The 22,916-nt window shown below is 39.4% G+C and overlaps 1 protein-coding gene across 3 annotated transcripts in view; it reads right to left on the reverse strand.

The window, feature by feature from the left end:
• The window catches only part of JARID2 (jumonji and AT-rich interaction domain containing 2), a 197,456-nt gene that overhangs the window by 21,775 nt on the left and 152,765 nt on the right, over positions 1–22,916 (reverse strand). For 2 of the 3 annotated variants that reach the window (XM_015854676.2, XM_015854678.1), the window contains 3 exons: positions 14,428–14,657; positions 6,110–7,127; positions 1,389–1,891 (listed from right to left, as the gene is read on the reverse strand). In XM_015854676.2, the coding sequence (XP_015710162.1) occupies positions 1,389–1,891; positions 6,110–7,127; positions 14,428–14,657 (1,751 nt within the window). Of the gene's footprint in view, positions 1–1,388; positions 1,892–6,109; positions 7,128–11,420; positions 12,230–14,427; positions 14,658–22,916 lie in introns of those variants that run through there. The other variant, XM_015854679.2, reaches the window with a different exon arrangement.

Raw genomic sequence — 22,916 nt, forward strand, 5'->3', positions numbered from 1 at the left:
ATCATCTGCTGAAACTGTAACATGAGGATGTGTTCTGTTAATAAAAAAAGATTTAGATTTTCTCAGAAACACAGTAGTAAGGAAAGTAACGCTCCCCTGTTCACACACACAGAGAAAAAGGAAACCATCATCTCAAGAAAAATAGAGAACAGAGGATTAAAATGCATGTTCTGTACAATTCTGTAATGTACTCTCTGCTTAAATCCTCAAGCCAAGCACCTTCTCAGCTTAAGTCTTATCAAACACCCTAGTAATGAACAATGCTCATTCCAGAAGTCTTGTGAGTTACTCCAGTGGGTCAAGATCCTTGCGTAACTTCTATTTATTCTTCCCTCCACCAAGCTGGAGGTGATTCATACAGCAGAGGCAGGAGAAGGTATATTGAATTTTTCATTTAACATTATTAAGAACAGTATATTAAGCACAGAAATGTCACTCCAGTATTCACAATTGCTGCTGTCATTAGATAAGCTTCTGTCCAATAGGAACACAGCAAAGAGATTGCTTTTCAGAGGTAGGATTGAGGACAGAGTCCCCAAACAAAATAATTTTTGGCTGACAAATCATAATAGGCTACAAAGAAACCTGTAGCAAGCTTTTAAAGCCGAAGTCATGAGCTCATGTAGTCTCTAAATAGCTTAATATTAAGCCACTTTGGGCTATCTGGCTTCATTTCCTAGTGATGGAAGCAAGACTGGGAAAGGAAGAACAGAGTATTCCTTTACTGGGCACTGACACTGAATGCTATATATCTTCCCGAGCTTGGCTTAACAGTTCAACACAACTCGAAACTGTACTGCAGGCTGCAGTGCCAAATGCTGCTCAAGTGTTGGAGACTGCCAAATAAAATACAGCCAAAGAGTCAGCACTCTTTTGTAAATGGGTGTACTTGACATGTGGAGGACTAAGCACTCATGTGACTGTTAGTGCTGAGCAAAATTTGGCATCAGAGCTGAAAATAGTGTTTGCATTTCAATTTGCCCTTTCTAAATGTAGTGCATTGCCAGTGATGCTATTTTTGATGTGCAGCGCTACTACTACTACTACTACTACAAGAGACTCGCAAAGAAGCAAGACTGAGAAAGCAGAACATTACTCTAAATGTCACTATAAAATGAAAATAAAAATTGTGTCTGCAAGGATAATTGGACAGAGCTATCCAAAGAACCTCTCACAAGGAGACAGAGTGGGAAGCCTAGTGCAGCATGTCTTACAATGACAGTAACACCATCCAATATTCAGACATGCCACAATAGCCAGGCGGATGAGAACAAAGCCAACAGACCACCCGATGGCGACAGCCCACAATCTCCCCAAAACCCTGGTGCAACCCAGACCGTAGCAAAGGCAATTCAGCACAACAAAACCAGCAGAGCTTGCCTCATTACCTTGTATATACACTTGTGTAGGTCACTAAGAACTCCCTCCTCCTCTTCCTCCTCGTCATCCTTTGTGGTCTCCTTTTCCTGAGCGAAGAGCCGCCGCCTGCCCGTCTTCAGTGGGACGTCGACCTCTTTTAACTTGTTGCGGAAGCCATTTTTGTGAACCACGCCGTTGATGAGTCCATTTTTGGGCTCAAACCGGGGCAAGGAATGGAACTTGTAGGCATTCTCCGAATGTCCTTCCAAAGGTCCTTTCCTCTTCTCCAAGATTTCTTTTTCCAGCAAGACCTCCTTCTCCAGTTTCTTGTGCTCCTCAGGGGAGAGGGAGTCATAGGAGAGCAAGTACTGGCAGTAGGCTTCCTGCAGCTTGGCCAGCCTGTCCTGTGCAGTTTTGGGGATGCGTAGCATGTCTGCCAGTTTGTTCCATTTCTTGAGGTCAGTCACTTGCTGCATCCCCCCCATCTCGTTGATCAGCTGGACAAAGCAGGCCAGATCGAGCTCACAGCCTCCTGGGGTGTACATGCGCCAGGCAGCAAAGGGGGGAAAGGGAAACAGGAGCTGGTTAGGAAACCTGCAGGCTTCAAGCAGAAAGCATTCCTGCCAGTGGCACAGAGCCAGGCTGGGCACATATGAAATGTGCCAACTGTACAGCTCTGGTCACCTGGGCATCGCAGCAGGATGGTCCCCATCTTGTATGCCTCCCACTCTAGACAGGCACACACCGCTATTTTGTTAACTTGAGTGATTTGGTGAATTATCATACTTTGCTATTTGAAACAGCATTCCCTAGGGCTAAATTTACTCTTTCACACCATCTCTTTTCTAAGCAACCCCAGCCATCACCTGGCATGTGCCTTTCCCCTGTAATTGTACACTGGTAGAAGAGACAAGAGTTGTCCAACTTCTAAGTGCCCACACACTGTCACCCTCCCCTTGTCTGCCACCAGCACCGAAATTATTTCATATGGGGAAGAAGCAAAACAACTGTCAAGAAAGGTAATGGCAATCAAGATGACACACATCCATCCTTTCTAGAGACGAAATATCCATTATCTCACATCTGTGCAAGACTTTGCATACAATAACTATTTGAAAGAAGCACACAACATCATCATTTTCACTACAGGTAGGAAAAAAATAATCTTTTTTTACAACACATTTTTTTTAAAGAGGGGAGGAGGAGGAGGGCTGGTGCTAGAAAGACAGCTGGCAACAGCTACAATGTAAGAAGTTCCAGATGCATTCTCCCATTTTGAGGCCATCCGTATTGTATATCCCGTTATGGTTTGGTATGCTTTAAGATGACTAGCACATTTCACACTCCAGTCAAAAAAATAAAAAATAAAAACAGAAGATTATACAAACTTCAGCATAAAAAGCAGCCAAATGGATGATGTGCAATAAAAGAAGCATCATAAATACTCTCAAAGCGCAGAAATGAATCATCAGCAGAATTAAGAAACTGGCCAAAGACAACCTACAATTCAACAGGACACCACTGAAGGGAAAAAGAATTCATACAAAACCGGTGTCATCACTGCTGTCACGCTGTTTCTCCTTCCCAATTTTTTTTTCTTTAACTAAAGTATAAAATCATTACACCACAGCAGTTTCACAGCACTTAGAAATGCTATTATAAAATAGAAGTGCAAGAAGCAGCATTATGGTAAATACCTACTGTTGGATGCACAGCTACAGCATCTTAAAGGTCCAGCTTTATCATTTTGCTTGCTTATGCAAGCACTATTACTTTCTTCAAATCTCCCCATGCTGTATTTCGATTGCTGATGCCAACTTTCAGTCTCCTTAATTTTCTCTCCCACAACTCTTCTTCCTTCTGCCCTTCCCCCTTTTCCTACCACTTGCACCAACCCCTCATGTCCACATGTTATCGGCTGCAGAGGTTGCCTGCTAGTGGTACCTACATAGCACTGGATTAAGGTGAGGAAAGAGGGAAGGGTTTTGGTTGTGGCCAGAACAAAAGGGAAGGCTTTGAGGAGTATATGACAAAGCTGGAGGCAGAACTGCGTGGTAGCACCATTTAGCTGAGTGATTTTTTCTTTTAATTGTTTTTTTAATAGTCATAATGTTAATGTTTTGGAGTAAAGGATAGGTCAATACCATTGGAATAAAAGATATATATATATATTTATTGAAAGTTTTTCTTTCTTCCCTCTTTAACCTTCCCTATAAAGTAACACTCAAGCTGGCCTCTATTACAGAAAGCACGTTTTTAGTCTCGTATTATATATACACACAGTTCAAATACAGGGAAGGTATAATTTAAGGTGGCTTTTCATCCCAATCGATTCAGCCAAACATATGAAGTTGAGTAACACACTCCAAACTTTGATAAAAGCATCTTCCAGGTTTTGTATTATACATGTTCTGTGGGGCAACAAATTGTGCACACCGAGTTTAAGGACCTAGTTTCAACCCTATTTATGGTGTATTTAAGAATAGCAATATTCTCCAGCATAATGGAATGATAGCTCATAATCACTCTGCAATATAAGAGCGTAAGTATCACATCATTCAATCAAATCCCATATATCCAGCAGATGCTCCACAGGGCCAGCTACAGCTCAGGTTTACAAAATGGTCTCAATTATAATTCCATTTACGCAGTCAGAGCTTTTGGAAGCATTTATATCTCATGCTGATGTTTTCCAGGACTGGCCTTAGTACGTTGCTTAAACTTTCCTTGGAAGGTCGAAGAGGGAAAAGATAAACCAAAATAAAATAATTCATTAAGCTCATTTCTAAAGTGCCTATAGCAAAGTGGCTAAAATACAAGACCTGGCACATGTTACAGAAAAAGAGTCTACAAAAAAAAAAAAAAAAAAAAAAAAAGAGTCTCAATTTCACTACATTAGGAATATTTCTAAATGAGCAAGCCCTTTAAAAAAAAAAATTAAAAAAAATCTTAAATCTTTAGGTATGCATTTAATACCAAGCCAAGTTATTGGCTAAACTTGCATTTGCTTCGATGGAAATGTGATTTGGCCCCAAAAGGGGGGAGTGTGTATGAATGTCTACTTATATAAGCACCCACTTATCATCATGGATGATTTTATATCTTTCCTGCCAGAGCCAACAGTTTTCTAATCTTTGCACAGTGATGATCTCCAGCCTCTTTACTCCATTTTGTTTTCAATTTTAAATCAAGATAGGTTACAAAATTACTGCAGAAAGGATATACAGGATGCAAATCTTATAAGAGATCGCTGTTTGCTCCAGTTATATAGCACCCAGCAGAATAGAAACCTTGCCTATTAATTAGGCTCTTAGGTACTTAAATAATAAAAATAATTAACAGTAATGCTATCTTAATGCCGAGTTAAGGTATTTCATTAAAAAGTTACCATTGTTCCAGGAGTGTTAATCGAGCTGTCTTGCACATTTTCTTCTCACTCTCGCCAATGTAAATTTAATTCATTACTCGTCTCTATTAGCATATAACCATTGCATACATTAAGCATACAAAATGTTCACTTATTGCTGCTTGAGTGATTTTAATTTTCAGATTTCCTTGAACGTTTTTGCGTGGCTGCTGCAACAGAGCACTAACCCTCACTCCTCCTCCTCCGACACCATCATTCCCTCTTGTGCCCTTCATTGGTTCACCGTGAACCTCATCATCTCTCCGTGTGCTTTTATGCATGTGCACCCACTTACCATACGTAAAAACAAAGTCTTAAAATATGGGGGTGGGTGGAAGGGAGAGGGGAGGGAAGCATTGTGAACAGTTTAAACAGAAAAGTGTGTCCTTTAATCCAACTAGTGTTCATAGCTGCCTCTGATGGGATAATGCCTCAAAGGCAAAACTCTAGCCTCAAGTTGCAACACGCAGATCCTGTGTGCTCTGACTCAAAACACTTCAAAAACAAAGGAGAAGGTTAACACAAATTGGAAACAAAACTTTGTTATTATGTCATGGCTGCAAAGGCAGCTGAGATGGAGGTGAATCATTCAACAGTTCATTTGTATGCTGCTGTTGTCATGTTTTTACAAACTATTGTCACATTTTTGTCACGTGTCATATTTGACAGCAGACCATAAACCAAGAATTCTATTAAATAAGTGATTCTTACTCAGGCATTAGCCTTGGCAGACACCTGCTGCGAGAAATAATGAAACCTCCATTTTGCAATCAACCACATTTTACTGCCTATTCTTGACACTTAATGGTTGTTAAATGTCAGCAGGTCACTGCAAATTTGTGATTTGAAGTGTCTGAGTACCCCAATAGAAATCAGTTTCAAGATATTTTTTCCCCTTGGTTAAATGCTTTTATAGAAAGGGGGGAAAATATTTGTATTCTAGCTTGGCAGCATTGTAACCTGTTTGGAATACGTCTTTGGTACTGTCCAAGAATATTCCAAAATAACATTTAAACGAAGACTATTAATACCCACAGCTGTACTACTTAATAAAATAAACAGTAGGGGCGAAGATCCTGAAATTTGAAGACCAGGATGCTGTAACAGCATTTTTCCCTGGGCAAAACAGAGCTGGAAGGAGGAAGGTGGCAATGCAAAGCCTCTGAGCAAAGCTCTCCCACGACCTACCTGCACCACATCTGACTGGTGGACAAAGAGAGAGAGCCAGGCTCTGCAGTGTTAATTGAACAGAGGTTTGGTTAAGCATACAGGCAAACGGAGCATAAACTAGCACACAGACTCTAACAAGCAGCAGCAAAAGGCCAAGGAAACCACAGCCCTTACCTATGAGTGGGAGTTCGTCCATGGTAATGCCCTGAGATTTGAGGTGCTTCTTGATACAGGCCAGCCGCTGCACGTTGGGTCCCCAGCGCCTGCCTAGCTTGTGTATGTGCTGAATCTGTGTCACAAACCGCATTTCATCGTTTAGCTTGCACTCAGGTCTCCAGTCTGGAGGAGGAATCACCCTGCACATCCCATACTTCTCTACCTGAGCTCGGACTGACTCAATGTATATCAGTGGGTCATGAAATTCCTTGGTGGAGGGCCTAAGGATGGGAATCTCCCCCAGCATCCCCCACCCAGACTTACTACTGCCCTTTTCGTGCTTTCCCATTGAGTCTTGTGGCTTGTGCAAGGACTCCGCTTGAGAGGTAGAACGATTTTCACAGGAGGCATTTTCAGTTTTGCCATGTGCTTGTTTCCCTGGCGTACTCTTTCCAGCAGTGGCTCTTTTCGGCCTATTTCTTTCCAAATTCTTCTCTGGCACTTCCTTTTTAAGGTGTCCATTCAGCAAAGGCTTTTCGACAACTGCCTTTTTGCTCGCAGCTTCTGCCAAGTTGACTGCCCCTTTCATTCTCTTGGTGGGCGACTGTATTTTGTCTATGTAATTAGTCTCTTCCAGCCTCCTCTTCGAATTGCGCAGCCCCTCCCTTAACTGTCTCCCCACCTCCTTAGTGCATGTCTTTTGGTTCAACTTGCCATTGACTTTTACACCATTAACAGCGGTATTGTTAGACTTGGATGCTCCAAGGGATAGCACCTGTTTGCGGGTTTTTGCATTGCTACTTTCTAGTTTCCCTGAGATTGTGTGGTTGACAGGTGAACTGGGTTTGTGGTGATTTAGTTTGGTTTCCTTGACCAGTTCTTTCTTGGCTTTGGTGTATGTGACAGTTCCCTTTGTCACCGTTGCAGTATACTTCACAGTTTTGGACGGTGAAGGTCTGACGTCTCTCATCTTTTTGGCACTGGCTGCATTTGCACTCGGAGATGACATTCGAGTGACTCCGTTGACTTTAGAAACCTACAAAGCCAGGAGCATCGCAGGGGGAGCAGAAGGAAGGAAACATAAAACAGAAAAATAAATTAATGAGGTTGCCAGTCCGCCACAGTTTCCCACTTACTGGACAACCATATTCTGCAGTCCTGACTCCTGGCCCTTTTGTACAATCTTCCTATAATAATTTTCACCCAGGCAGGAGGAAAGACTGGGTGTTCTGAATATGAAATACACATTATTATTATTATTATTCTACAATGAACCAAGATGTCCCCAGAAAGGTGATCTTGCTTTTGGAGGGTATGAAGCCTCTGGTACTAAGAAGGGTGAGGTCACTTGCTAGCAATACCCTCTTCTTTCCCTACCAAAAAACAAGTTACACTATCTACAAACTAATACTGTTATTATCTCCTTTTCCAGACCTCAAAGGCTATTCCCTCACCCACCCAACTTCCTTTAAGGGCACACATAGTTTCCTATGTAGTAAACAGACTAACCAGTGTGTAACATCTACTCTAACCTGCATGTTTTGCAAAAACCACACACTTAGATTCACACAAACCTCCTCTCTATGCACACATACCTACATATAGAAATAAATATTGAACACATTATGTACCCAACAGATCAGGACAGCCATGAGGGATCCAGTCTGTCTTATACATTAAAGCCAGGGAGGTGTCTTGTTGCTTTAGTTATTAACATGAAATAAAAATGCATACGGGAGTTCAGTGCATTTTTTAAAAGGTGGTTTTGTGTATTTGTTTATGAAGTTTGATATCTGGGCAGTTTTACTGACTCATCATTACTCACTAATGTGCCACTGCAATTTACAAGAACTGGACTCCATTTCTTTCTGTTAGGCACTTTAATCCAATTACAAAACTAAAATTAGTATTTTAATTATAAGACATGTTAAACACTGAGAGCCACCCTTTCAGAAAGCAGCCTTCAGCTTCAAAGGGAATTGTGACAGCTCAGCACTGTCAAAGCAAGCCCCACTGCTAAGAAAATGAAAGTTCAAGATTAAACCTTTAGAAAGTTAAACCATTTAAACAAGTTTGAACACTTTCTCTGACCTCCTTAAACTACCATAAGCAAGGAAAAATACACTCAAAAACCAAAGGAACACTGATAAATGTGCATACAATACGACAATCGCCCCTTATTGGCACTCAGGTAAGGAGCACCATTTCTACAAAGCTACAGTACTTTCCTGTGGGATTTCAAAATGCTTGTCAAATCAGTAAGCATGGTACCTTCAAATAAAGAATTCAAGAAATTGAATCACTTTATAAAATAGGGATGTTATAAAATAGGGATAAAATGACTGACTGAAAAGAGCACACTACAGTCTCCCATTAAGTGTGTATTTACCATTTTCCCTTGAAATTTAGGCAGCAGAATTTGAAATGTAGGCCAGGTTTGACTTTTACAGAGCCTTCTTACAGTGTAGAACAGACACAGGTAGAGATCTGCTGAGACACTGCCTCCGGCCTGCAGCTGTCAGCACAAGAACTCTGGCTTTATAAACAGCCAGGAACATTGATTACAGATTTGATCCAGACTAATTGAGAAGAATTGATTAAGGACTGGAAGGGGAAAGGTAATCTGGATGACAGTGATTATGAAATGTGTTTTCAATTCTAAAATATGACAATACCAGAGAAAGGACAACAGATTTTAGGGGGAAAAAAATCTGAAAAAAAAAGAAAAACCCCCACCCAAAAACCAACCCCAAACCCAAACAATTCCCACTCAGGAGGATACAAAGTATAGACCATTATGCTTGTTCATAATGAGCTCAAAAAAAAATCTAAGGTCACAGTTAAAAACGGAAGCAGAATTATGTGACTAAGCGCAGTTATAGTAGAATAGTAAAAGCATGTAGGAATAAAATCAGAAAGGTCAAGGAATTTCAGTTAGCAAGGGGCACAAAATGAAACACGAGAGATTTTATAAATACTTCAACAATACAAAGCTAACAAAGGACAGCAGATCCCCTCCTACACAAGCAGTAGTGTAAACTGACTGCTACACAGGGAAGGAAAACAAATCAGTTTAGCTGAAGTGCCTGTGCTTCTGTTGATTTGCCCTCAACACAAGTATCACTGTTTAAGTGAATACTTACCAGATATGTAAAAAAGTTTATTTTAAAAGAGAGCTATGAAGGCAAGTGCAACACGTGTACCTAGGTAATTTATGGCATGGGCACTGGAGAGAAATGGAGGAGGGCAGGCAGGCTGCTAACTTCAAGCCCTAAAATGATTCTGGGACTGATGTAGAACAGTTAATTAGTAAACACGTAAAACATAGCAAGATAATGATAAAAACAAACAAAGCAAACACACACACTCCACCTCACAGTTCAGCATTGCAAGTTAATTTAATCTTTTTCTGGTGAACCCCTGGTTGAGTGGGCAAAGGGGCATCTTTGCTTCAGTAGAGCTCCCGTTAGCACCCCATCAAACAAGCCCTGGAGGAACCGCCTAGGTGTAATTGCTATAGAATCTAAAGTGGCTTTACAGTAGATTGAAGGAAAGACTTTCATTATTGTCATGGCTCGTGGTTATACTGAGAGGGCATTTCAGGCGATTTTTGGCAGAGGTCTATCTTGGCCTCAGTTCTGCTAAGCCCTTTCAGTAGTAATGTGGACCATCATAAACTGAGCCTGCGATGCACACTTGGAAGGAACCGTAAATACTCTGAAGGAAAGGTCAAAATGAAAGGCAGTCTCAAAGAAGTTATGTCAGAACATTTCTAAAATAAGAGGAACTGCTAATTTTAGGAAGGACAAATCAAATATGCGTAGGGAGGAGTAATATTTGGAGAACAACGTGAACTGCAAAATGCAACGATGGTGAAAGCATGCAGATCTCTCTGTGAGAACTATTGATCGTAGCGTCAAAAGCAAGAGGCAGGAGCATAGGTTTTCCTGTTCAGGGCTGTTCCTAGTGCTGGGCCTGGCCTTTAACAAAAATTCAGACACTGGAGCAAGTCTAGATGAGGACAAAATATTCAGGTATTTAGATAATAAGATCTTTATTGAAAAGCCAGGGGAGCTGAGCTGAGTCTACTAAGAGAGAACAGAGAGCTCTGAAATAGCCTTCTGACGCATAAAGATCTTCTCAAAAAGGACAAAAATAACCCCTTAACTGTCTACAAAGATAATCTAAAATGCAACCTGGAAAACCTTCTAATTAGTAGAAAAGGAAATGCTGTTGGTTGATGCTGTGTAATCTCTTCTAACTGGAGGTTTCCAAGAAGGTTTCAAGGCCATCATAGCTATGATACTATGATGTTAGGTAGGTACAGTGAAGAAAACACCTCAGAGGGGCTACCCAGGCTATATGGAAATGCCTTGTCACCCTAGATTTCCTACAACTGTTTTTGAAGAAGGCATAACCATAATGCCAACCAGGTCACTCCTCCAGAGAGGTAACGGTGGCACATGGCCTATATAAAAGCCAGTCATGGAACAAGTGCTGATGGAGAAAGGCAAGATCCTCACAGCTTTTCCTCTCTGAATGAAAACACACCATCAGCGCCCTCAGCTTGAGACGAGTATTAAAACTGCCAAGATATGAAACTCTGGAAACTGAGTTTATTAAGACATTTATTAAGAAAACAGAAACTTCTCACAACTGGTTAGAACTGTTAGAATACCTCCACACAAAGAAAGCTTAGATCTCTCAGGGCTAAATCTTGCACTGAATAGGTACATAAGCTTCAGCTATCTAGCTTACTATCCTATACTATAAGCATGTTCAAATTTCTGTTCAGACCGAATGAAGTTATTCCAATGGTGAACTAGTCCTGAAGTAGAGGAACACTTGGCTTTCAGAGCACCATAATGAATTGAATTGTTTCTGTCTGGTTGCTAACCAAGAAGACCCCGTAAGAAAGAAACACTTCTGGAAACTTTCTCAGAACCATCATCCTTCCAGAGCAGACACAACTCAATGGCTTTTAAATGCTTCTCCCTCTCCTCTCCCCAAACATCCACAGGTATTGAGTATGTTGAAAGAGAGGAGCATGACATTTAAGATACAGCAGTAGTATATAGACCAGAGCAGACCACACTTCAAATAGGAATAGACAGCAACAAACATCTTCCAGCTGGAAACAAATGGAACAGACATCGTGGTCACTGCCCACCGTTAAAGCAATAGGTGGATTCAGGATTTCACATTGACAAATGTGAAATTCTGCCTGTTCAGCAAACACCTACATGTTCCTGGTCTGTACTTGTCTCTGAGGACCCATCAGATGATTGGAACCAAAAGAAACAAGAAATTGCGGTAGCCATTTTCTTACCTTTCTACTGTTGACATGTCTCCCCCCAAACCAAACATACACACACAGAGTCAGCCTAAAAAACTGGCCACACTGCCAGGTGCGCAGGTTCACCAATTGGGAGTCTATGCCACAGCTTCATTCCGAGGCAGTGCTTACACTGAGCGCATAAGAAAGAAGTCAATTTAATTCAAATAGTAACAAAATGATTGACATTAGCCTTACATGACTCAAAGTCTTGAGCTAAAAGTGAAACTAGGGATATGGATAATATCTGCGGTTTTCAGCTATCTTCTCAGCTGTGCTGATATATTTTTGTCTTCAGAACACTCTCCACTTTACTGAACACTTGCCTTGCAGTAAAAGATGGTTCAATAACTTTTAAAAATTGTTGGCTTTTTATAAGCAAATAAAAAACAGCACACAGTATTGCAGAAATTTCTTGGATTCGAACTGGTCTACATACACACCTCCACACAGTACCTGGGATCCACCCTCCAGACATACACACACACATACACGCACAGAATACACAAAATAAGGCCAACAAACAACTCATTAGATAACAACCACAGTAAAAACAGCAACATTAGCAATATCAACAACAATTTTGGTCTCTAAAAAATTCACACTACACAGCTGATCTTGAATTCATTCATTAAAATACTCCTGTTGATATATGAGTTATATGAGATCTAAATTACCATATTAGGCCAAGAGAGGGCCCCATTGAACTGCATCTCGTTTGCCCACAATTCCTTTGAAGGGAATTTGGAAAGATAGCAAGGGAGGAAGAAAGAGAGAGGACCTGTGACAAGTGCAAATGCACACTAGAAAAGACAAAAAAAAAAAAAGAGAGGAAAAAAGAAAATCTCATGTAATTTCTTGTGTTCTCCTTTTATTTTCTCTAAGACTTAACAAAAAAAAGGACACATATACCAATAAACCGGGTAAATGCACATGAACAAGGAGCAAAAACGTACTGGATGGAGGATGAACATACAGCTGACACCTTGAGACAACACTCCTTTAAGAAAGCACCAAAGCAGTCAACTAAGACTCCCAACAAGAGCAGAAATTTAGTGATGTCTCAATTGTTACGTCTAAGGTTTTGTAGAAAGCGAGACTATGTTACTAGGCAAAATGCATAATGTTTAATCAGTTACAGCCATGTTTTCATTAAAATTGTTAAAAAAGGATTTACGTCACTGTGAACTGCATAAGAAAGCTAAGATGTTTAACCTTCTGCTTAAAACAAAAACAAAAAAAATCCCATCACCTGAGCTTTTTAGCCCCCTTATTTTCTGAAGCTTGACGATCACTTTGTGAGCTGTCTACTTAGTGTTACCATTGATTGTAGCACAATGTGCTTACATTTCTTTATATTTTTTTCCAAAGTACAGTTTAAAAAAATCTACTATTCTATAACACAAACCTCCTTGGATCACGTACAGAATTTTTCTACAGCTGTTTTTATCCTTCTTAGAACTTTCTTCACAAGACAGCTGTTGACTTTAGAAGAATCTTAACCACACATACTTTTAGAACAAAACTTTAAAGCATTTCATATGAGCGTTCCCATGAGTTAAAATAATTAAGTCTCAAGCATACCCTTACATTCTGGGAAACTTCTTTGACATGAAGTGCTCATGAATGAGCATGTCACAGCAAGGATCATTGGATGTTGGCAGAAAAGATACAAAAAGAAGGCAGGCATTCAAGCTGATGACTTGATAAGCAAAAATTGCCACGAGGCAATCAAGAATGGAAGGTTACATAGGTACAGAGAAATATACTGTACATAACCTTCAGGATCCCAGATTTGATTTTAAAGGCAATACAAGTCAAGTAGAGGCATTACAGGAGAAGCTAAACATTGCTGCAGCACAGGGCATGGAAGATTTCCTTGGCAAGGAGCAACAGTGTTTTTCCTACTTGCTTTTTTAAATTTCCAAGCCTATGACTGAGAAGTGCCATTTAAAGCCTTAACAGCCCTCAAAAATGGTAATTCCAGCTCCAGTGAAATCCAGCCTAGCCTATTTGGGAGAAAAACCCACACATGGCAGCAAATAACAACTGCCTTTAACTGGTTTGCTGAGAATCAACCACCAGAAAAGAAGAAAAAAAGAAAGTGTACTGGTGTACTGCACTGCCCCAGTTCAGACACTCTGCTAACCCACCCCCTAGACTGAATTATCTCATGAAAGAAAACAGCTGAGAGAATTTAAAAGGACATCAACTGTGGTTTTTATAACTCTTTTATAAGAAAATGAATCTATCAGTTACCATACTAGGAGCTTAATGATCCAGCCATCCAAAATACTCACAGATGAAGACACATTCTGCCCAATTGCAGGTCGCAAGCACTGAAAGACTTCTAGACCCAAATCAAAGTTGGGTTCAGACAAAGCTAAAGTTGGGTTCAGACAAAGCTCTTGCTGAATTTTTTTGCTAGTCTTCAACTAGGTACCATGAAGTCCTGAATTGCTTCCCTCCTGGTATGTCTACTGGGAAGGTGATAATATTCTGGAATAGTTTATGCACTGAGCAAGGTATTTTTCCCAGACTCTGAGGTTTGAATTGCTCGCATGCAGCAGAAGACACCTGAGCATAACGTCAGCTTCTCTACAATGCCAGAAAGCCTCTGTGATAATCCAAGCAGACCAGCTGTACACTAAAGGAATTCATTTCCACCACGAGCTGCCAGCCTTGGCACTGTCAGCCAAAAAGCCAACAAAAGTATCAATCAGAAAGGCTTGAAATGACGTGAACTTTTAGGTTTCTTATCTTCGCTCTATATAATAGAGAGTTGTAAAGCATACTTTGAACGACTTACTATACAAATAATACTTTTCTTTTTTCCTTTCTCTTTTTCTTTCTCTCATCCACTAAAAATTAACTCCCTGCTGTCTTCAGAGCATGCTTTGAAGGACTGCAATGTCCCCTCTGTGCCATGCAGTGAAAAACGAAGCTAGCACCTTAAAAATCTTTGTTTCCCATTTGTCCACAGTACAGTATGATTCATTACCTGTTTTCTTAAGTCCTGAGCCGATCTATGAAGAGTGTGGTGGTTGTTAGCAGTGAGCCCTTTCGTAGAGGAGCCAGTGTTTGTAGTAGGATGGTGATTAGCAGCAGCCTGGTCTTTTCGACTCTCAGCCTTATGTTCGCTGTTTTTCTCCTTCCCTGGTGTGGCCTCTTTGCTTTTGTGTTTCTGGGCAGGTTCTTTCTCCTTCAATGATTTGCTGGATCCATTGAAAACTGAGAAGAGGGAAAATTCAGAGTATTAAAGAAAAAAAGAAGTGCATACAAGATGAAACTCTTCACTCACAACAACCCAACTTTCTTTGCTGTCAGTGTTCGATACTTAGCGTTATATTCTAACGTAAAAGCAATACAGAAATAGAAGTACAATTTTGCATATTTACCTACACAAACAGATTTACCAAAGCAAGATATTTCCTTTGACTATTGAAGTACTCAAATTAAAACATATAAGGTATGTCACTATTTTGATTGACCTAAATATAGACTTATCCTTTTGATTTTTATTTACGACAGTTTTAATCAACTCCTTGCCGTGGTGGTGAGGAAGTGCTGAATGTGACATAAACAGAAAAAGGATTTATTTTTACTTTAACATAAGAAAAGGAAATGTTCCATGAAAAAGCATGTTTTGTTTTCATCATATCCAAACTGCTGAACCAAACTGACAGCAGCTTGCTAATAGCAGACAAGTTGCAAATAGAGAAAGGTACTTGTACAAATAAAAACAATAACTTGGAACACATAATATAAAGTAATATAGGGAATGAAGCTGAGTATCCTCGCCTTCTGTTGTAACTGAAGTATAAAAAAAAAAACCAGAAACCATATTTTTTTACACAATCAATGTTATGAAAATATATACAATTATATCTCAAAGAGTTTTGTTCCTTTCCCACTGCTGAATTTATTTAGGGATATACATTCATCTTTCACTGTCAGGGATCATCAAAAGCTGAGATTTAAAAAAACAAAAGCCAACAGCAATCCTTTTGTCTGATTGCTGGTAACAAATGTAGTAAATGTAAGCCAGTGCTGCTTGTTCATCAGGGAAGCACTTGACAGAGGTCTATAAGGTTTGTGATCCGACATCCACAACGGCACTCATCTACTCCTGTTTTTCACTCTTCTGTTTCGACATTGCTTAGGAAAGGATGTAAATAAGAAAATTCATAAATACTTAACAGTGCAAATATTTAAGAATAGTTAAGTATTACACACAACACACACTACCTGTTTGGAAACATTAGCTGAGTGAATTAAGACATTGTTTTCTTAGGAAATGAAAGCCTTATTTAGTCAGTAAATATGATACACCAATGACACATTCCTTTTTACCTAAATTGCAAAGTTTGGTTGTGTCTACAGATGTCTTGTGATATTACAGGAACAGTAGAAGTAACAGTAGTATTTTAAGCAAGCAAAAATCCTGCTGGACAGAGAAGGAGCATCTAGAGCTGCTGCTGAGATGCAGCAAAGCCATTTCAGCTACCTTCCCACGTGCCTTCAAAAGGAGAAATTCCAGCAAGTTATCAACAGAATTGTTATTCAGGTCACTTATCACATTCAGGTGGTGGTAAGAACTGTAACAGGTGATGTAAAAACAAAACAAAATGCACATAAAGCACACCACCGGCAAGCACAAGTCCACATTATTCTCCTTCTTCCTCCATCCCTCTTTTCCTGCTGCATAAATTGAATAGGAATGAGAGCGATCCCATAGGCAGCCAACTCACCACCAATTCCCCCATGGCTTCGGCGCTCAGGAGCAACTGGCGCTGCCCCCAGACAGCCGAGGACTTCTCTGTGATTTTAGTGAAAGTCTCATAACCTCTCTGTCTCATTTTCAGTGATGGAACTGACAATAATTGCCAACCCCTCTCGGGGAGTTCACGACAATACATTTATCCTCCTTTGTAAGGAGTTCTCACATCAGACGGAAGGCACTATGAACGTGCAAAGTGTGACTATTTATTTTTAATAGGACACAGCACAAACAAATGATGGCAGCTTTGTTAATACGTATTTCATCACTGCGAGTGATATTTTTTCTTTAGAGGGAACAAATTGCATATACCGATCTGCTCACACGGAAACGTTCAGTCAGAGAGATCAGTTGTCTGTATTTGGCTGCTGCTTTATAACTGAAAATTACTACACAATAGAAAACACAGCCAAAAAGCCAAACTGTGCACTTTTATGGTTCATGAAAAAAAACCCCAAACCCAGCGAACATGAGACAAGGTATATTTTATATGCAACAGCTCATTAATTTTAAGTGTCGTGGGAACCCTGCCAGTTTTACCCTCTGAGTAATTATCTTTTGTCTTAATTTGTAAGATTCTTGAAAGGGGGAAGAGAGAAATGGGGAGAAAAGATGTTCACTCTCACAGGAAAAGCTTAAAAAGCTTAAACCCTGAGAACATTAAAAAACGGGCAAGACGTAAATGCAAAACAGCCCTTGCTTCTATTGCTGCCTCTATTTGAAGAATAGATGGTATTCGTTTCTACAAAAAGCAGTATTTGTTTCTTTGGGTGCCTGTTATACTGCTATAGGGAGACAGGTGTAAAAATCTCTTTGAAAATGAGGTCTGCCGAATTCATAGTCAGGTTCTGTGCACAAGAATCCAAGTGCTCATCTGATTAATTACAAAAAAATATCACCAGTCAAGCAATCAAGGTAATATATATATACATATCCCCTAGACCACAATTTCTGTCCCATATGAATTAAAAATAAATAAATAAAATAAAATAAAATAAAATAAAATAAAATAAAATAAAATAAAATAAAAATAAAAAAATAAAATAAAATAAAATAAAATAAAATAAAATAAAATAAAATAAAATAAAATAAAATAAAATAAAATAAAATAAAATAAAATAAAATAANATAAAATAAAATAAAATAAAATAAAATAAAATAAAATAAAATAAAATAAAATAAAATAAAATAAAATAAAATAAAATAAAATAAAATAAAATAAAAAAGACGAATTAAGTTATTTTGACTCACAAAGTTAGATACAGGATTAGAGCTTGGCCCAAACAGTTGGACAGTCCAAGTAAGACAGAAAAGATGAAATCACCAAGGAAAGAAGACCAAAAAGTGCCCCATGAAACATCACTGTTGAAAAGTAACTGATAATAAGAATGAAAAATCCCCTTCTTAAAGGAAAACAAACAAAAGAAAACCTACCAACAACCCTGCATGAAATAACACCAAGCCCAAATCTGCTTTAAGGATAAAACGATTACTAATTTTTTTTTGTGTCTTCTTACACAGCAAATTGCATTTCCCTTGAGGTCTGCCAGCCCTTCAATATTTCTGAGACATTTAGAAAAGCAGGAAAGGTGCACCTTAAATTTTACTGAGCTCAGATATAGATGTGATACAGCTACAGTCTTCCATCCTAGATATAACTCTGACATGCACAATATCCAGCATTCAGCTCCCAGTTACATTTTCTCCTTGTGAAAGAGCAGTCAATAAAGGTTTCATCCTTGAAGCAACAATTTCATTTAAAAAAAAGGAAAAACAGGCCAAACCAATCTACAACCCACACCAGCAATAAAACTCATTCTGTTAAAGGAGATATCTTTTGGAATCTTGAATCACCATCATTTTATGCTACCTTAATCAGTTCCATATTTCCAGAACAGTTTTTAATTAAAGACAAGAGCAGTACAAACAAATGATGAAAAATACAAGCAAACTATAAAGTGTTGAGAAGTTTCAAATACAACAAGAGTATATAATTTTAACTATATTTACCCACATGTTCCTTGCAAAATGCTGCTTCCTCTGAAGTAATAATTATTATTATTAAGCTGATTCAAGATGAGTCCCATAGTGAAATTCTTGTGGGCCTTTTGGTTAGCAGTGATGATCAAACACAAAGAAACTGAACCACAACATTCAAAACTTGCAAGCACTGGGGTTTTCTAAACCACTGATATAATTTATGGCAGCTGAGCGAAACCTTACGGCAAGCATGATCCCTGGTGGATGAAGCACAGTTCCCTCTGCATCAGGGGAGCTGGACTCTGGGCACTAACATTCACACAGGATCCCATACAGGGATTTCAAGGTACCTTTATTAGAAGTCACGATAAAGAATCTCTACACCAGTCAATGCAAACTTTGCAAGTTGTGCCTGTAACTAGGCGCAGCTATAATAATGGCTAAGAAAACATTTGACCACGTAAAGCCACAGACACGCTTGATTGCTACAGATTAACTTGGCATTTACTAAGGGAACTGACACTTCGCTAAGCAATAAACATTAATTGCATTTTCAGCAATTTTCTGAAGTATCTACAGAAATAAATACACATGCAAATATTTTATAGGGTATACCCAGCCATCCACTCAAAGTCCATTCGTAGTATGTGCAATAATCAAACTTTCACTATTTAAACAGCAGAGTTATTGCACTGAATTCAGTCAACTGCCTACTCTTTGGGCAAGGCTTTCTCTCACAATCCCTCCTTGAGCTGATTCCTGTACCAGATACTCCTGCTGAAGGTTTCTCCATTAGCTCAAGCATAAGGAAGAGCTGAGCACTGATATATGATCATGTTTGCGTTATGTTAGTGTTCTGGAAGATAAAGGCAAGGATCATATACATACACTGTATGTAGCATAGTTTGTACTGCGTAAAGCAAGTGATTGAGCATTCATAAAACTATCCAAAACAAAGAGGGAAGAGTGAAAGGGAAAAGTTTTGTTTTTAGAAGGAGAAGAGGGAGCCTTGCCAATTTCGTGAACCCAAGCCAGCTATTCCAATGCAAACCTCATGTTGTTACACAGATCGTGTTTGGGAAGAGATGTAATATTAATCAACTTTCTGGCATTAAGTATCCGTTACTGTACAAAAACATTCTTGCTCTGGCTTTAATTCAGTTTTAAGTCACTGTGAAAACATTTATGTGGCTCTCAAACTGCCTTAAAGGACCCAGGCAATAATTCTTTTCTCCTCCCACTGGAACTAAAAACAGTGTTCTACTTCCATAAAACAGAATATTTTAATGCTGTCAATAGTTTTCCCTGAGCGTTGGGTCTATAAAACATTTCAAGTGATAGGAACTATCTTTCTCAAACAGCACCTATGTACTTAGGAACAATGGCAAAAATGTATTTCAGGAGAAGGACATCACGGTACTGCTGGCATTACATGGTACGAAAACACACAGCACAGTTGTTTCAGCACTTCTCAAACCCTAACCCCATTTTGTAGGCGGACAACTCCACAATGAAATTTCCTTAGTTGTATGCAAACAGAAGACAAGCAGGAGGACTGTGGCTAATAACGCGGCGTTTCTTTTTGCCGCTATCAATAACATAGCTCAATGCCCTTCACAGGCAGGAATTGCAAGGAGTATTATTGGTATGAGACACCACGCCACCATTTGCAAAAATTCAATACCAAGTGTCTCATCTTAGCACAAATTCATTACTCTCACCCAACCATTACGACACAAACAACATCGAAAGGGTCACTCGCTAAGCAGCAAGTCCATAGAAGCGTCTATCTGTTACCACAAGTCTCTCACCAGGATAACAACCCAATTTTTTTGAGTAACATCCAGCTCCCCTATTCTTCTCTGTAGGTCATACATCTAGCTACTGAAAATCCACAAATCCCCAAATGTGTTGTGTCTGATTTGCATTTTTAAATATGTAAATTACCGCAAAACGGGTAATTTTCATGTTACATATTTTTGCAGAAAAATTAAATGTGCAAAATGTTTATTGCAACAATTACTGGTTCCATGGTATTTCAACAAAAGGCAGTAAATCACCAAAATAATTGCCTACCCATTAACTATTGTAGCACTGCGCCTGAAATTTTCTCATTCTGCATTTTAGCTGGATGCAGAGAATATTTTTCTTCCAAATGTTTACCTCCTTGGGAGTAATTTTGCTGAAGAGTCTAAGACTCCGTCTTACATACCCACCTACAAATACCTAATTTAGGTTTTTGTTTGTTTGTTTGGGTTTTTATGTGTTTTTGCTTTTGTTTTTTTAAATAATGTACGTAAAAGATCAATCATTTAGGCCAAAGATGTACAAACAGTTCACTGAACTATATCTTGAAATAAGAAAAAAGGCATCCATCATTTTTCCAGCATCATCTTTGCTATTGTACATGGAAGGAAATTACTCTGCTAAATTATCCATTGCAAATTGAGAACAGAAACATTCTCCAGCATTTTTGGTAGGCGAGGAAGACAGCACTAAAGCAGAGTATAGTATTTCTAGTGATGCCTGCTTACTGTGCACTACTGCCAGATCTGTTTTGAAATCTGAGCTATTAGAAAAAAGGCATCTTTACAATTTTCCCCCCTGCTCATTTCAGGCAAAAGGCACGTAGACCAGTAACAAAACACACCACAGATTAGTAATTGCTTTTGACACAGTTGGCCTTCTGGCACACTAAAATCTCGCTTGCTCTGGATAAACAAGACTCATTCACAAAGAAGTCTGGTTACAGATAACGGTGACTAACTCTGTTTTCCTAAGTATAAATGAAATTTAAATAATAGAATCAAAATATCATAGAATATCTCCTGAAGAGGAGACCCACAAGGGCAACCAGCCTTGGGCTACAACCACTGCCCTGGGCAGCCTGTTCCAGGGCCCTACCACTCTCTGGTGAAGAATCCTCAGCCTGACCCGCTTCCAGATCAGGGGAGCTAGTAAGCTGGCTCAAATGCATACATCTCTCGGCCTTTGAAATTTGGTACTGCTGCCAGAAATACCAAATCCTGCAGTCAACTTACTTGAGGATTTTTATTTTAAGAACTAAAACCTTTTGCAGGCAAATTCTAAGTTTTCTACTCAACTGGACCTGCAGAGGTTGCGCCGTTGCTCCTCTTGCAGCCCATCTCCAGTCCACAAGCTCTTCCCACTCCTTTCAAGTGGAGCAATGCCTGTTCCTTTTGCTCTTTTGACGGGACCAATAATCCAACAAGTCCCTAAGCGTATCTTCCAGCTCCACTTCCCAGACTGCCTAACAAAACACTTGGCACCAGCAAACATTCTCCTTCAGGAGCCTGGGGAGAAAACCTTCTGCTGTGCCACAGAATGAAATCAAAGTAAGATTTATTTAGTCATAAGGAATTTAGGGAACTAGCTTTAAATTCATAGGGAGCCACGTCTACCCTCTTGCCTACACTTGGAATTTCCTCTGAGCTGCAGGGAGATGTAGCTCAGCCATGCTATCCCCACACTAGGGAACTGAAATGTACCTCATTTGCTGAGAACCTGCTTTCCCTGCAGGTTAGTTAGCAGAAGATTAATCTTCTAATAGATCAACGACTTCCCATCTCCTCCTCCATGCTGGCAAGATGCCTTGTCATCCAGGCTGTGGTTGAGAAATTTCTCCCCACACCTGGCAGCCATACTGAAGAAAAAATACATTAAGCCAATGCAGCTGCCTGGGTTCTTCCATCAAATTCCTAGCATACAAAACTGTGTGCTAGTCTCAAATGGACTGACGATTCTTCAAGATGGGTACAAAAGGCAAGCTGGGAATTAAAATTCTTGCAGCATATAGGCATTCTGTGACTGGGTGCCTTGGCTCTAAAGACAAGGAATTACAGGGTCAGTAACAGGGAGTTCCTAACACCCACGCTCAAGAGGGTCAGTAACAGGGAGGCAACTACAACAATCACTTGTACTTCTGCTTTATCTGCTGCAATATGCAACACATCATTCCTAAATTTCCATATGTTGATTTTGAAATTCACCACAAACCTAGGAGGTTTTAAATTAAAAGGGAACTATGTGCTTTAAAAAGATATGCATCCTTGACATGCTTTCCATAAAGTTCTTCTAATATCACTTCAATATACTGAAACAGCAAGATGGATTTCTCTCTTCCAATTAAATGCTCATATGGTTTCTCAGCTGAGAAACTAGTCTTTTGAAGTCTGCAGCTATATGAAAACCAAGTGATTCAGTTGATTACTTTCTGGCCTTTCACCATTTTAACCATGCTAGAAATCCTAACTCAATTAAAATCATTCTGGTTAGGATCAAAATTGCACGCTGAGTTTTAGAAGACTTCTAAAACATTCTCCTCCACCCCAAAAGACACACACAAGTAAGACACATACCTTTGCTAATGTTATCTCTGACTTTGACAGAACAGTTACTGATGGTATTTAGTGTACAAGGTCAGACTAGGTGACCTCCTGGGGTCTTCTCTGACCTGAATTAATCTATAACATCTAACTTAATCTATAAGCAAGCAATAAACATACATTTTATACTACATCACAAGACAACATAAACTGAATGTTCTTAGCCAATGTCTTCTCCTTGTCTTACTAAGAAATGCTCACTGTAGTTCTAAGCAAGGTGAAAAAGACAGTTGTTAGAAGAGCAAGCCGACAGCTAGGTGTAAAACAACATACAGCATGAGAGAGATCTTCCTGGAACTAACAAAGGCAAAAACCACCAGCAAT

The sequence above is a fragment of the Coturnix japonica genome, chromosome 2 (assembly GCF_001577835.2).
Source record: "Coturnix japonica isolate 7356 chromosome 2, Coturnix japonica 2.1, whole genome shotgun sequence".
Taxonomy (NCBI): Eukaryota; Metazoa; Chordata; class Aves; order Galliformes; family Phasianidae; genus Coturnix; species Coturnix japonica.